A 17,212-nucleotide genomic window follows, 5' to 3' on the forward strand; every position below is an offset into this window, starting at 1 on the left:
CCACGGGCACCCCACAACCTATTCCCTCCGTACATTGGGAGTATCTCCCCATGACAAACACAGGAGATGTTCCCGGTGCATAGAGGGGATGGGTTGTGGGGTGCCTGTGGGTCATGCTCTGTGGGCAGCAGATCCAGATATGACACCTCCGCTAATAGTTCACTAGATGCATATGATGGACATAAAACTTGAAAAAGTGTTGAATCCAATATTTTTTGTATTGTTTTTATTTGTTAGTTTCAATTTTATTTGAGAATTATTTATAATATTTTCTAATAATCCAATCTTATTATAATATTTTATCTTTAATTTTATCATTTTATTAATTCAACTCCATCGTATTATTTCTAGGCGGACAAACAAAGCCTAGAAAAATTTTCTTCACATCTATTATGCCGTTGCCAAAGAAAGAACTTGTCATCACAAGAAAAATAAAATAAATTGAAACTTGCTGCTATGCCTCCATTGCTCCTTTCCAGAAAATACATACAACTAAAAGATATCATGGGTTGGGTTTTGAGGTGAAAGAATAAATCAACAAAATAGTTATGGTTTATCTCATATTCTCCAAAAGCTAAATTTAAAGGTTTTACATCAAGAATTAAAAACAAAACATGAATTAAGAATAATTTGATGATTTAGAAAACTTAAATGGTTGAATAAGAACTTTTCCAAGTTAATTGACAAGACGCTGTGAGAGGAGGATGGGTATCTAACTATCTATCTATCTCAAAGTGAAAGTTCAGGAGGTATTGTCCCAAATGAAAACCCTATAGTACAGGGGTCCCTATAATTCACCCTATTTTTGACCTTTTTCTGTTGTTATTACTATCCTAATTGGATTTAGTGGCCAGGACTCACGCGCGTCAAACAACCATTGGGTTGTATTCTTCAGACTTGACAGTTGTAAAGCTAACAAAACTTGTTTTATTGCTTTCCCATGCCAAATTGCCAGCTAAACGTATAAAAAAACCCCTTCTAACTCAATCCCAAAAGACCATAATACCCTTGCAAGATTATCATCCCCTAGGATTAATTAAAGGTCCGTTTGGTTCGCAATTAGAATTGGAATCAGAATTGAAATTTTTTAGAATCGGAATCAGAATGGTCCATTCCCATAATTTGTTTGGTTCATACAGAAATGAAAATGGGAATTAAAATGAAAAGAATTGAATTTTATTTTCAAATGATGGATAAAAATAACCATTCCCTCAAATAGAAGAATGTCATTCCAGCAAGAATGAAAATGAAATTCCAATTCCACCCAACCAAACAGTTGAAATTAAAATTCCAATTCTCCATTCCCATGAGCCAAACGGGCCTTAAAATCTTAATTTGGGGTCAACAGCCAAGGCTGATTATAATAATTCTGGGAGCAATAACACAGTCACAGACCACCCAACAATATCCTTGGGTGTGAAGCTACGTAAAGTGAACGGTATCTGCCCACGCAGATAGAGATGAGAGATCCACTATTGAAAGACGGCATGGCCAAGAGCACAGTATTCCCAGCTAACTCATTAAAATAGTGCAAAAGAGAGAGAGAGAAGGGGGAAATTGGGGGCCCACTTAATGTGATGTCTCGATCCTTTGAATTTTTTAGGGTAAAGCAGGTGGAAGTCTCCATCCTTTGAAAGTGATGGATATGGTGATAGATTAGAGCCTCAAAGCCAAGCGTCCTCCAGGCTCCAACCCATGTTGGGAGTCTTGTAGGACCCATCCATCCATACTGGCAGCTCCAATTTCTTTTCTGTTTTGTTTTTTCACTGAAGACGTGACTGAGAAGGCATATTGTGCTGCCCACCACCACTACCTTTTTTTTCCTTTTCTTTGATTTTTGCCCACCACTACTACCTAACTAAACACTATCAATCCAGATATAATTTGATTGATAGGAAAAAAATATAAGCAAAAGTGCTTTCTCTTAGTACCTGTTCGGGAGGGTTTTTACAGTTTCTGACATGACATGAGTTGAGAGAGATTTGGAATGCTGTCAAAAATAAGTTTAGATAAACCATAAAATCGATTTTCATATGAAAATTTTAAATTATGTGCCTATTTGGGCTCAACGTAAAAGTATGGTTTTTAAAATCGGACCGGACCAGACGGTTGGACTGGAAAAATCAGGAACCGGTTAGGTGACTGATTCCATTTTTCTCCAAAATTGGATTTTCTCCAAAAATCGTTGATTTTGATCAACAAATCGCTGATCCGGACAGTTAACTATTCAAACCATTCGAACGGTTTTGATCATTTTTTAAATTTTTTTAATTTTTTTGTCAGAACAGGCCGATTGTTTGATTCAAACGGTTGGACCGTTCAACCCGATAACCGAACCCCTAACCGGTTCGATATCCGAGTCGTTTTAAAAATCATGCGCAAAAACCCTCCCAAATGGGCTGTATGTTATGTAGCTTTCCAAAGTGGTTCAATCAATGCAACTCAATCATCCTACCAAGCTGGCTTTTAAAATGGGCTCCTCCATGCAAAAAAAAAAAATCCCCTTTTGGTTGATTCTTTTTATAGGTGGGGTTGGGATAAACACTAATGAGAAAAAAAAGGGAAGAAAAAAAAAGTAAAATGACAAACAATCAATTATTAATCATATCACAAGTTTGATTATATATGGCACAAGAAAAACAAAAGGTTTCTAAGACAAAATTTGAAAAGTGATGCATTGATTGTCACAAATGTACGTACAACTCTTGAATCAAGGTTCTTTTTAGGCGACCTTGGACAAAGGATCTTCATTGGTATTGTTTTAAATAATTATTCCTCAATTGCACAATTACCATTAAAAACCGGATCAGGCTGGATGGTTGGATTGGTTGACTCGAGAATTGGTCAGGCATTTGGTTCTGTTTCATTGTTTTTAAGTAAAAAACTGTTAAATTGGTCAGTGATTTGTTGATTTGGGCGATTGTACCTTTGGTCTATCGGCCCGAACAATGGGGTTTTTAACTTTTTATTTTAATTATTTTTAAATCAAAATAGACCATCCATTGAACCAAACAATCAAATCGTTTGACTCAAAAACCAATGGCCAGAATAATTCAGCGTCCAGTCTGATTTTTAAAACATTGCTTTAAATAGACATTTTTATTGCGTTGCCAATCCAGTCTTAGCAATTTAATTATTTGTTTGTTCGGTTTTGGTGAGAGAAAATAATGGATATTTAACATATTTATTAATTGACGAGATTACAACAAAGAAAAACAAGATGGACTCGTTTACTTCAGCATCAGCTGCACGACTATCTTCTATCCGATTATTAACTCCTTGAAGGTTGAGACTTTGGACCAAGGTTGAGAAATGGACTGCACTAAACTGAGGAGTCCTGGTAATTCCAAAATACTTCGAAACTCGAGACCTAATTATTCTTAATGTGTTTGTGCCTGTTGATCATATGACATTGCTGGTCACATCTATGCAGTCATATAATGACAATATCGATGAAATAAAATATAAGAGATGTTCATAATGTATGACTGCAATTCACGGTGGATAGAGAATAGATAAGAAAAATGAGTAAAAAATCCTGTTTGAAATATAGCCATCAATGCCTTGTAATCTGTAGATCGGAATTGCTATATCGTACACATCAAAATAAATAAAGGGCAAGGGTTGAACTACCTTTTAAATAACAAAATAGGAAATAGTTAATAACTCCTACTTAAACACCATTTTATTAATTACCACCAAAATCTATGTTTAGCTTTGATGTTTAGGGCTGTTCACTTATTGCCTTTTTTTATAAGTTATTATTTAGGAGTATCACGGCTAAGTATCTAATAAGTAGGGATGGCAATGGAATGGGTTTAGGGAGGGTTTTGTAAATTCTAGACTCTATTGTATTCTTAAACCTCCCAATCTGTATCCGCCCAAAACCCATGACGGGCCAAATTAACCCTCCTTACACACATGGAAGCGCAAAACCCTCCCTGACCCTACCCTCTTTGCATTCAAGGGTGGGGGTGGGTTAGGTTTAAAACCCGTATCTAATTTCCTATTTTTTCTTGTCATATATAAGCAATAAATAAGTAAAACAATACAAATAAACATCAAGATATCTAATTATTTGATTAAGACATGTAAAAAACACAAACTGTCAATTATCATTCACATGAAATTCAAAATATTATTAAATTCAACACCTAGCACTTAAAGTTTATATGTTTTCCAACAATATTCGAGTCGGGTTTAGCCTAATATTGTACCCATATGAGTTGTATAATCCCAAAACCCATACTCACTCCAAAACCCATCATTTAAGCAAAAAAAACCCCGTCGGGAAGGGTAGGGGCAGGTACCCACCAGGTAGGGTAGAAGTTGCCATCCCTACTAACAAGATCGTGTTGGGTGAAAAAAAGCTATTTTTAATTTGTTTACTAACTGTCCTTTTGGGACACTACTTAAGCTATTTCAAACTGAATCTTAGGCCATGCTTGGGAGTACTTATGTTAAAAATAAGTGCTTATTCGAGTAAACACTTACTTGCATTTGGCACCCAACATTTTGTATTGATCGTTTGGTTGCATTTTCTCTAATAAACACTTAAACAAGTAATTCTGACTCTTTTGTCCTTTATTTTCTTTCAAATTTTCAAAATATCCAATCCAAAGTGAATGAATAAAAGTACTTTGATAGAAGTGATTTTATAAAAGTGCTTTCATAAAAGTATTTTGATAAAATTACTTCTGTAAAATACTTTTATGAAAGTGCTTTTAAAAAGTACTTCCATAAAAGTGTTTTTATAAAAGTACTTTTATAAAAGTGCTTTTGTAAAAGTATATTCATAAAATTACTTTTGTAAAGGTACTTTTATAAGAGTGCTTTCATAAAAATACTTTTATAGAGTACTTTCTTAAAAGTGCTTTCGTAAAAGTACTTTTGTAAAAATGCTTTCATAAAATTACTTTTATAAAAGTGCCTTTGTAAAATTGCTTTTGTAAAAGGGTATAATTGGCATTTTAAAAGATTTATCAGGGACAATTTTGGGAGAAAATTTTGAATAAGTGCTTATTGTATGAGCACTTAAAAAAATGTAGAAATTTGGGCTTCAAAATAAGCCCTTATTTTAAAATAAGCATTTATTTCGAACTTATTTCTCAAACACCAATAAATGCTTAATGATGTGGTCTCCACCTAAATAATCACTTATTTTTAACCACTCCCAAAGTCTTACATGCAATTCGCCCCAAATGTAAAAAGCTGTTGCAAACGACTCAGGATCTACTACCCACAATACACCACCCCCCGTGAATTGGAAACATCTTCCCCTGCATAATACTATGCAGAGGATGAGATATTCTCCATGTATGACTACAATAAACATGGGCAGAAAATCCGAACTCGTTGCAAACAGTGTCCTTCAACTCCGAGTTTAAGCTCATTCGACTAAAAAGAACTCAACCTAGTTCAAGCGTGCATTTTGATGCTGTCACAGTCACACATTGAAAAAGAATTGAAACTTGATCAAATAATGAAAATGCTGACAAACTAAATGAATAAACTAGCTACAACCATTACCTAGATGGTGTTTGGTATAGTGGTGCTTATATATTTAGAGTTGAATCATAAAATACAATGCATGTCCATTTATTTTTTTTTTTGAGGGAAAATCTACGATGCATACATGAAAGACGTGGTATCAAAAGAGTTTTTATCCATCAAAATTCACCCGTGAATTTAAGATATAATTTTTTTAAATATAATGTCCTTCTGGTATCAAAGTCGAACCCTTTTTTAAATCAACCTGTCGGATTTAAGTATATGCCAATCAGATATTTAACATTTCATATTTTTATTGAGAAATTTTATTACAATCAGAATCAACGACTGAGAAAAATGTGGTTTATTTCCCAATTTGCCACATCATATATAAGGTGCTGAACACCCATCCTATTTACAATTGGCCTCCTGCATGAAATTCTAGGCATCTGTCATCAATTGTGTTGGTGCTTCTGCTTTATAAAAGTGCTGATTAGGAATGAAGTCATTGGGTCAAATTTGAGCCAAAAATTACATTTTCCGCCAAGTAAAGATTTGAAGTTTAGAATGGAAAAACTAGAAGTAGCTTCAATAGGCGATAAAATGAGAGAGTATATACTAAAATGGTTTGGTCACAAGGATAATACCACCAACAATTTCAGTTAGAAGTGATACGGGGTAGACAAAAAAATAACATAGCTAGTTGGTATAAAGGTGTAAATTGGGCCGTGCTGCTCTTGGTCCCGCACGACTTGACCCAACTTTGGACCAGCCTGGCACAATGGCATGCGGGTCGTGCCAAGCCTGACATGGTTGTATGGGCCGTGTTAGGCCTGGGGTTTTAGGTCTGCATGCCATCATGGCCCAACCCGTGACCCAGCTCGGCCCATATATATTATTTATATATAATATTTATATAAACTATAATTATACAATAATATATAGTATATAATATATTAATAAAATAAATAAATATTTTCAATTTTATTATACTAATTTATTTAAGTATTGTATATATAAGCAATTTTATACATCTAAATTCATATAAAATTAAAAATTCAAGTTTCTTTTTCAAATTGTTTAAATAAATAGCTTTGGCCCGATCTATGGCCCGGTCTAACACAAGGCTTGGTCCACGGACCAGCTCAAACCGCGACATGGCACGGACCCACATAGGCTTGGGCTGTAGGCCGTGTCAGGCCGATCCCCCAAGTTATCCCAAGGAAGAGCGGCATGGCCTGAAATGGCCCATGGGCCGACATGACCCGTTTTACACCTCTAGTTAGGTAGAAGTAGTAAGAAATAATGATTTAGGCACCAATAATTTAATAGTGGATATGACTTTAAATAGAGCAGATTGGTGAAATAAGATTCATATAACGGACCCCATATAATTTATATAAGGCATTTGATGATGATGATGATGACGATGATATATACTTAATGTACATTATTTTCTTCTCTATCAAAAAAACTCAATTTCAATATATACAAGAATTATGAGGGTGTTATAGATTTTTCCACCTTATAAAATTTTATAAATTTATGTTGTATAATTGAAAACAATGACAAATGGAAATACAAGGTATACAATAGAATAAATAATATTTTGGAACAATACATTAATAAAAATTTCTGAGGAAAAACAAACCAAAAATTTCCTTTTTTTCAGTCCTATCGATATGAAATCATACCTCAAAAAACATTATACATGCACCCCGAACTTAACTTTCAAAGGGTTTATTAACTAAAAAAAGTTGGTTGCTTTGATTCAGAGGGTCCAACTTCAAATACGATTTGTATAAATGGATCATCTAATATACTTATCTCTTTCCATTTTCTAAATTGGTTTTGTCACTTCGTAACTTCTTTATTGTGGAGTTGTCATTTTCTAACTTTAACCAATGTTGTGGTCCACTTCAACTCTTCAAGTATTTATTATTTCCAAACCAAAGTTAGTTGATATTTTATGACTGTAAGTTGTATCCGGATGTGTTGACAATATAAAAGCGTGCAGCACGGTATGTTCTGACAAGGATGAACCGAACCGTGGGTATATATTGAAACCGAATCAGTACGTTTGATTTTTGAGAAATACCAAATCAAATTAATTGATTAATTAGTTCAGCGTTTTAGTTTTTATTTATAATAAATTATAAATGATATATATATATATATATTAAAAATATATTTTATATATCCAAATATCCAATTAGTTTGGTTAACTGCGGTTTTTGAATACGTTAATCAAAATTTTACAAAATAACAAATGAAACCAAACCAACCGATTTAGTTAACCAGATTTTTTGGTTCAGATTAACAGCTTTGATTCAGTTTTAAATGCATGGCTGGTTACAGTGCTGTTTGCTTTGCTGTCTGCTGTCTGCATATCTGGGGTCACCGAAAAAGGTTTCAAGTCAAACTACGGAGGGGAAAATCTTGAACTTGGATTCATTCCTCATAAAAATCTGCTTATTCATAGCCACTTGCGACCATGGTATTTGAACCACCGTTGATCTAGATGGTTGGATCGTTTGGCCCAAGAATTGTTTAGATAATTGGTTATATTTTACTCGAAATCCAGCAACCATTTGGCCAAGGAATTGTTCAGGCAACTGGTTTCATTTTACCCCAAATCCGGTCACTGCCAAAAACTGTTGAATCAGTCAATGACTCGTTGACTCAGGTGGTCAAACCATTGACCCGTTTAACAGTTTTTTGGCTTTTTTTTTTTTTTTGTCAGAACGGGGCCAATGGGCCATCCATTCGAACCGAATGATCAAACCGTCGACCTGGAAATCGGTGGCCAGAACAGTTCCATTTCTGGATAGTTTTTTTAAACCATGCTTACAACTGTGTATCAGGAAATATCTCCATATGTTTTTATTCATGGGGAGATATTCCCAATGCGCAACTGTAAATTGCTGTGAGTATGGTGCAAGCACTGTTTTGTGAGGACTGAATCCGATCTTAAAAATCTTAGGGTCCATTTGGTTCACAATGGGAATTGGGATTGGAAATCCTCCAGAATCAGAAACGGAATGGTCCATTCCTATAACATGTTTGGTTCAGACAGGGATATGAATGAAAATTGGAATCAGCAAGAATAGGATTTCATTCTCAAGGGGGGGGCAAAGAATGGTTATTTCCTCAAATGGGGGAATGCCATTCCAGAAGGAATGGAAATGGGATTCGATTTCACCCAACCACAGTTGGAATCAGAATAATCCATTCCAATTCCGATTCAAGACCCTTATTCCCATGAACCAAACGAGGCCTTATATAAGGGATGTCACTATTTCAGTGAATCGGATTGTAACCCACATTGACCTAACCCTGTTGGTAGGGTCCAGTCCATCTTAGTTGAGTTCCAGTTCGGACTCGGGCCAAACGTTGCCCCAGAACACGCCTAATACGTTAGTATAGTGACATAAAAAAAAAAAAAAAGTGAATTGGGGGTGCAGCTTGGGTGAGCTATTGGGCTCTTGTTAAGGAAATGTTTTCAATGGACCTGATCTGAAATGTTGGGCCCAATGCAGTTTGAACTGGGTGGGTTGGGTTGCTGTTGAGCCAAACCCACAAAAACCGAATCCAACCCATTTGGGTATTGGCATCCCCTATTCCCATGCTTCTCTCACTTGTTTATGTAAAGAAGTCGCTAGGACTATTTTGTCCATACCCTTTTTGATAGTTTTAAATTTGATTGGCCTCTTAAGTTCTGGTATCTGATATGTCGACGTTACATTAAATTCAACCACCATACGACTTGGTAGTATTGTAATAAATTCCTCCCCTGAACTTTACCCATATGCTGTCTTTGTTTTAAAGGAAAAGATAGGAAGGGAAAGGCTTAACTACCACCACATTTTTTTTGGTAACATCTTTTCGTCTCCCATTAAATTTTAGATACTCCTTCCTCTTTTTTGGTAAAATAACTGTCACAAAGATAAACTTTTACTATTATCTATATTTATATAGAGCCAACATGTATCTGCTAGCAAAATTGATTTAAGTACTGTTTATACTTTTATGAAAGTTAGCTTTAATTCATTTTTTTATTAATATATGTGATGCTAATGCCATCTCTAGCAAATTTTATTAACAATAAATGATGTCCTGTTTGTCATTTATGATTTACCCCAAAAAAAAAAAGGATGCCTAGTCCATTTTTAGTTTCGTTTTTTGGTAAGTTATTTACCCGGGTGAATGTAATTATCTGAGCAAGTTTTTCCTGTGAAAAACTTATTCGGGTAAAAGTGCATTTACTAATGTTCTTTTATTTCTTAGGTAAATAAGGTAACACCCATTTTAGCCATAAAAATCTTTTATTAAAGGGGGTATTCTTGTCCCATTCAAGTGTTAGCAACTTTCCCCTTAGGTGGGAAAGTTATTTATCCACCTAAGAGATGGGTAAGTGATACCTAGGAAAATAAGCTTTCCCTGGTCCCCACATAAATCTGAAAAATAAAAATGGGATAACTTCCCCCCTGTCAAAATCCAAAAAAAGAACACCCCCTGATAGAAAAGCCCATATGCAGAAGATGAAATGGGAAAAAAAAAAATAGAGAAAAAAAAAGTTCCGATTGAAAGATGTAAAGCTGCAATAACTATTAAAGGGGTGTGTACCCCTCGTTTTCAGTCTTTCTTTCTTTTTCCTTTTTATTTTTGAGGGGGGTGTACATTGCCCCTAGATTTGATTTTTGTAGTTAAAACAAGGCCACCTGCCATACGAAAGTAGTCCTTTTTTTTCTAATCAATGCAACTTGGAGGGGTCCCCCTATTTCTTGTATGTCAGCAAGCATTAGACTTGGAGTTAGACCTGCTCATGGGTTGGGTGAATGGGCCCAGCTCAAAGCCCAAGTCTAAAACGGTGTAAAATTGGACCCAAAACGCGACCTATGAACAGGTCTACTTAGAGCACTCCTGTACCAAATATCTATCCTCTACACGAAATTATAACCCTAGTTACATTTATCATCTCCTCCAATTTCTATATTTGCTACATTCTCTAATTTTACAATGTGCCGTATATTTATGTTACTAGAGCATTTGCAAATTGAGGCAAATGATTGTAACTAGCGGAGCAAGATTACAATAGGCCCTATATGAGCAGGACTACAAATTTGGTTCTTGAGCTTGGTCCAGACCCAAACTCAGTCCAAGAACCAAGATCCTCTGCCTACGCCAGGTTATCGTTTTGAGCACTACAGAAGGGAAGCAAATGATCTAGCACATGAAGTGGCTGGACAGACCAAGTTTCATGAACTCAATACAAAATACAAATATGCTAGCTGGTACATGAAAATGCAAAGGTATTTCAGTGTGTTGTACAGTATTCTGTGCCTTGCAGGAACAATGTCATTCTGTTATTTTGACTCACTGCTGGAAGCGAATAGGTATGCTGTAGTTTAGCAAATATGGCTCTTACTCTTAATAATAAGTGCAAATGGATGGTCAATCCCTCTCCGGAGATTGTCTTTGCTCTAGGACGACATGGTTGGTTTACCTCAGTGGCGCTTTAGTGATCGGGACATATATAGTGTTGTAGTTTTTCTTGTAGTCAGTGAATGAGGAAGCTACTGTGACTGTGTAGAGGACAGAAAATTAGATGGAGAGTTGGAATGACTTATCAGCTGGGGCGTATTTGAAATACTGTTTTTAAGCAGAATTTTGCCTCTTCTGAATCAAATCTGGTGCAATACAGGAATTCCGGCGTTGTGCTCTAGGATTTAACAGCCTTAAAGGCACTCGGTGCAATACAGAAAGGTTGGATGCAATGACTAGTTCGTGCATGGGTGTATAAATAGGCCTACTACTTTAAGAATGAAAGATGGCGACCTTTTCTAAAGGACGCCATTAAAGGGCTTGACAGAGAGATGCGAACTTGAAATGAAAAAGCGGATAGTTGTTCAAATTTTCAAGTTATAAAAAGTAGCGGGTAAGGGAGCCCGGCTCGGTGCGCGCATGAGTCCCCGTAAGGCAAAGGCCATTTCCTATTAATAATCTCTACACTTTCTTGTAATTTTCCCATGTGGGATTCAAGCAAAAGCTTGGAGAGGAAAAGTGGCTCATGGGTGGTGGGAAATTTTGAAATTTGGCAAAGTGACTTATGTGTCAATCGGGTTGGACTCCATCCGGTCGGAAGTGTTATGGACAGATTTGGACAGTCCTAAAATTGGTATGGACTCGGACCGGTCCGAACATGAATCATTCATTCATAGAATGCACCGAAAGCGGACAAAGCCAAAATTTGCACGAGCCTGCTGGTCCGTTCATTTTCGTTTGAAGTTTGAATGTTTAAGGCTTGAAGCATGGAAACTTTCGAAGACTAGGGTTCGGTGACTCCACCGCTTCATCTCAAAGTATCGTCAGTGGTATTTCGTTTGAAGCTTCGAACAAACTCTGGCGGTATTTCCCTCTCTCCGGCAATCTTCCTCTAGCCCTTTCACTTTCTCCAATGACAACACTCCTCTCAGTGCCTCTCACTTTCTCTAGCGAGCAGTACAACACTCTCTCTTCTCTCAGTGCCCTCTCACTTTCATCAGCGGCAACAACACCCCCTCTTCTCTCAGAGTCTTCTCTCTTTCTTTGCTTGGATTTCAGGATGTTTCCAAAAGAAACGTTATGTAGTTTTGGTGATCTTCCTCCATCTCTTGGTTTGTGATTTTCTTGATCAACTTGCATTTTGTTATTCAATAGTTCTTGATATTGATATATCATTAAGTATGAATTCGTGGGATAACCATTTTCAATGCCTTTTCCCTCTTCTTATGGATTATGCTTATTTATCATGCATTATTATATTTGGTTGTGTTCTAACCTTTTGAATTTGCTTTTGACCATTTATTTCTTAGGAAATCCCTATTGTCTAATTTGCACTTGGTAATTGTGTTTTTTTTTTAATGCCACTTGGTAATTGTGTTAGTTTGTGTTGAACAGATCACTTGTTATTTTATGTTTTAGAAATATAGCTTGGATTTTGTCTTCTACATTTGAAGTAATTTATTTTTTCTCCTTTTTTTGTGTAATTGAGTGATTAACCATTATGATTTGAATACGTTTAAGTTTGAAATCATACTATCATCTTGTTTTTTAAAGTAAAACTATAGAAGGAATGCTTTTTAAATTCTATTTATCAAATTAGTAAGTTGATCCCAACAATGGGCAAAGGTTTGTTATTGCTATTGATTTTGACAACAATGCTAAACTAAGAATTTTGAAACTAAGATTAATTAGGAATCCAAGAACAAAAAACTTCATTGGGGAGAATTTATGCTATCGAAAAGACATGATACTGGAACGGCTTTGACCAATCAAACCTGCCCAGGAATTTTGATAAATGTCATCTGATTGGATACCGGTTTTATGATATTGGTTGATTGGTGATTTGGTTTTAGGTTTTTTCTGGTATCATAGTTGAACCCTTTTTCTTGTTCTTAAATTTGGTATTCACTTGCATTTTCTTTTTATTTTTACACTGGAAGAGGCATATTCAACGCACAAGCTGTAAATAGTGAAGGGATTTATAATTGTATCCTTATAAATGGAGGTGCCAATGGACTGGGTTTGGTTGGACCCTATCTAAATCAAAACCAATTTGGATGAGCTCGACAGTCCAATAATACAATGTTGAATTAGACTAGTCTAGACCTAATTGACATGGTCCATTTGTAATGGACTCATATTGGAGCAGATCAAATTGGAACAATATCCAATCCATTGACAACCCTATTTGTAAACAATTTATTAGACTTTCTTGTATTTCATGTTAGTGTGAAAATTAATTTATTTTCTTTCTTATTGCATTAAGGATGGATGAACCAATTGCTGAAAATGCAAGTGTGCCTAAAAACCCCAGTGAATCATCTATGGCATCTAATTCTATTAGAAAGAGAGTTTGGTCCAAAGCATGGGATCATTTTAAGAAAATAAAATTGGATTCAGGGGAGCGGAGAGCTATTTGTAAGCATTGCAGAAAACAATATATAGGAGGAAGTTCTAAAGGAACAAGCCACATTTTAGGGCATGTACTAAAATGTCCTAAATTAAAACAAAAGGGCACAAGTGAACAAGAAGTTGTAGAAAACTTCAAATTTGACCAAGATAGGAGCCCAATGGACTTAGCAAAGATGATAATGAAGCATGGACATACTTTTAGTATAGTTGAAGAAGATTTTTTTCAGATATTGTCAATAATCTTCAGCCATCATTTAGGTTTGCTTCTAAAAATACAATAAAGAATGATGTGATGAAGATTTACTTGGATGAAAAGGAGAGGCTATACAAATACTTTGATGGTTTGGATTGCCGGATTAGCTTAACCATCGATATGTGGACTTCGAAACAAAATTTGGGGTATTATTGTTTAACAACACCCTTTATAGATGATGGACGGGAGTTAAAGAAGAAAATTATTGCATTTGTGGTAGGTGAGTGTTTCCATGTTATAAACACTTTGTATGAAGTCGATATGGAGAGATTGTTAACTTGGAATATTGGTAAAAAAAATTTGTTCTATAACAATTGGCAATGCCTCTAACAATGATGTTATGGTTAGGGATCTTAGGAATCACTTCTGTGTTAAGGGTTTGCTCCCATTGCATGGTGACCTATTTCATGTGAGATGTGTTTCTCACATCTTAAACCTTATTGTGCAAGATGGGTTGAGAGAAGTATGTAGCCCATCATCCAGAAACAATGGTCATGTACTTGCGCTGCCCCTTAGTTATCTGTGCGGTCATGAACTGTTTCAGGACCTTTTGTCGAGTAGAACGATTCTGCTCTTCGTATATAGTCTTCAGACTATCCAATATGTCTTTAGTGAGTTCGATCTGATCAAATTGCCTCTGTATCGGATTGTCCAAAGAGGCTATGATATAGCGGTGAGCCAAGGAGTTTTTATCCTCCCATTCTTGGTATTCTCTCCTTCAAGTCTCAGAAGCCCTGTCCCCCGAGCGATCCGGAGCAGGATTTTTAGCCACCTTATCAAGTTTTTCTGAAGCCAGGACCAGCATAAGGTTTCTGTACCAGTCAACATAATTGGGTCCCTTAAGCTTGTTGTCGTCAAGCAACTTAGCAAATTGTCCGTTTGCCATTTTTTGGTAAAACAACAAAACGTTAGTCCACAACCTTTAGTTTGATTCATGTTACCTACATAGATATGACTTTTAATCTATGTTCCATTTCCATTTGTTCATCTCTGAGATTTCCCTCCTATCTCAGTGACGGAGATGGCGAGATGTCTCTGGAAATGTGGGAAATCACATAGGGTGCATGGAGCCAACTGTTTCAGCTGCATAACCCCACCACCTTTCTGCGACGAATCACATCCACTCATCATATGAGTTTCCCTTTGGCCTCTGTAGACAAGGTTCAAAGCTATTTTCAGGTAAACCTTTCTGTTCAATGAGTGTTCACCCATCATATTCAGGTTACGCCAAAGTACCGTGAGAGAGTTCCCATTTTCTGGTGAAGCCCCTCCCACATCGGTCTATGACGCCCCTATCATCATATGAAACACTCTGACAGACTAAATCAAGACTTTACTATGAAACAAGCCAAGGTCTATGACGCACCTATTTAGGGAAGGTTGAGAACTGAAATGTAACCTAGAAAGACTTTACTAGGTGGCAATTGCCAGACTAAATCAAGGTTACTTGGCAACTAGAACATAAGCCATTTTTTATTATTTTTGGCACAATTATCAGTTAACTAACAAAAAAGAGTTCAACATTTAAGTATTAATATTAATTGGATGAAATCAACATAAGATGTATACAATGGAACACAAAAACTCTTTCCCCAAAAAATAATTATAAAAAGACCTCAGTGACCCTATACATCAATTATCCTTTGCAATAGACAAAAAAAAATATTCTTTACTCTTTAAGTTGCCAAAAAATAACCCCTCCCCACTGAAATAATTAGTAATCTAACAATTGCCTATCAATCAGAACATGTTCATAAAATTAACTAGAGCTCTTAACTAGAAAATCAGGTTACAACCTTGTAGTCTACATCAGATTTCATTAGTGGGGGTTGTTGAAACATTGGGCCAGCATTCATAATCTCTTTATAGCAATGCCACTGATTAATTTTCCTTTCCTGTTCATGATAGGTATTTTTCATGTTTCCTTTAAAGCTATTACCATCATTAAGTTTGTATTACTTTGTTGCTACATGATTCTTAATGTCTTGATTCCTGTGATGGATCATATCTTTTGATAGTCAAGGACTTATATTCTTAAATTTGCTTCTTATTGGGACACTTTCTTGCAATTTAGTATTTAAGTCCTATTGTTATATTTTGGTTTGGTATCCACTTGTCTCTACCAAAATGCTGCACCTTACAAGATTTCTTCTGCAGTACTTGTTTCATCCTCATGCTCTATGGATGAGATGATAGTTGCAGATTCTGATGTGGAAGTGGACACAACTACATCTGATCATGTGACTGAATCTTCTCAATTAGAAGAATCCATAAGACATGAAGTTAAAGGGCAGATATATGTAGATCATGCTTATACTACTTCACAGAAGGTGCAAAGTTCAAGTTTTAAGACTGAGGATGGTGGCATTATCATCACTAAAGGTGACAAGCTTATTGAATCTAAGACATCTGAAAATCAAAATTCAGATGTTATATTCAGTCAAGATTTGGTTGTTATAGATGCTAAGGCACCAGGTTCAGTTTCCTCCATGACAAAAAGTGTAGTAGTTAACTTCAAATGCTTTAGAAAGGTAATTCACATATATGAAAATGAAATATTCCATCCAATCCTGATTTTGAACGGGATGCTATGCATTTTTGCTTCTTAATCCCTGGTTTTACTTGAAGCCTTTGGACAAAGAATTTACTTGGTTAAGTTGCTAGTCTGTCTAATATGAATTTTAGTTTTGCCTGATGAAAAGGTCAAACCACATGCCTCCCCACTCCCCCTATAAGAAAAAACCGAGTTTGTGGCAACTTCAAGTCTTTGCAATCTCTTCCTACTGAACCAGGTGTTGGTAAATTTATTGAAAATCATTGTTTCCAGGCTGGAAGGAAAAGGAAGAAAGTGGGCTTACTAATGAGTTCCTTGTGTTCCTACAAAATTTGTTCACCACTTGACTAATGGATTGTTGATTGGTTGGTTTGAAGTATCTTAGCATGTGTTAAAACTCTGCTAGTCATGACACATAAGGTAGATAATCTTTCTCTGAATCTCAGTTTGAAGGATATTGGTTGAGATTCTTAAAACTAATGTTGACTGTTTGCTAAATTTGCTAGTCTTTATGTGTGATTTTTTTCTATGTTTCAGGGTATATGATATTTCTTAACCTCAGTTCAAAGTAAATGTATATATCAATAATCTTTTGTGGGACTTATTCATGGAAGTTGTACCTTCATCAAGGGAATTTTAGTGATCATAGAATCGAATCCATTTGTGTCACATGTATATCAGGATAAGTATCAAAATCTGAGATGGCTACAAGGTAGTAGACTTTTTTTTTTAAAGATACAATTGAAAATTTTATTAATATAGCGGCAAATAAATGTGTAAATTAGAGATATTAAGTTTCATAGATAGGCTAGAAGATTCCACCTATCCCCAAACAAAAGTACTATTTAGATTTGAGCCCAAAAGACTTGGTCCCTATATAGTCTCTAAATGATATTAGAGATATCAGATATCTAGAACTCCTTTTTGGTTCTTTGAGATGGTTCCTCAGGGAATAGAAC

At 35.7% G+C, this 17,212-nt stretch overlaps 1 protein-coding gene across 1 annotated transcript; it reads left to right on the forward strand.

The window, feature by feature from the left end:
• The first annotated feature begins 11,791 nt into the window (after positions 1-11,791).
• LOC148874930 (nibrin homolog) lies at positions 11,792-16,629 on the forward strand. Its single transcript, XM_088984946.1, has 2 exons — positions 11,792-12,146; positions 15,857-16,629. The coding sequence occupies exons 1-2, from the start codon at positions 11,948-11,950 to the stop codon at positions 16,306-16,308; spliced, it is 651 nt and encodes a 216-aa protein (XP_088841072.1). The 5' UTR covers positions 11,792-11,947; the 3' UTR covers positions 16,309-16,629.
• The last annotated feature ends 583 nt before the right edge of the window (positions 16,630-17,212 follow it).

This window comes from Nelumbo lutea, chromosome 1, assembly GCF_056320005.1.
Source record: "Nelumbo lutea isolate HS-2025 chromosome 1, American lotus-T2T, whole genome shotgun sequence".
Lineage (NCBI taxonomy): Eukaryota > Viridiplantae > Streptophyta > Magnoliopsida > Proteales > Nelumbonaceae > Nelumbo > Nelumbo lutea.

What these genes read in the sequence shown, in the direction of transcription:
- LOC148874930 (XM_088984946.1), top strand. Translation starts at nt 11,948, where the DNA reads ATGACAACACTCCTCTCAGTGCCTCTCACTTTCTCTAGCGAGCAGTAC. An exon ending in TGATCTTCCTCCATCTCTTG is followed by an intron (nt 12,147 to 15,856) that starts GTTTGTGATTTT and finishes TTTCTTCTGCAG; the next exon opens with TACTTGTTTCATCCTCATGC.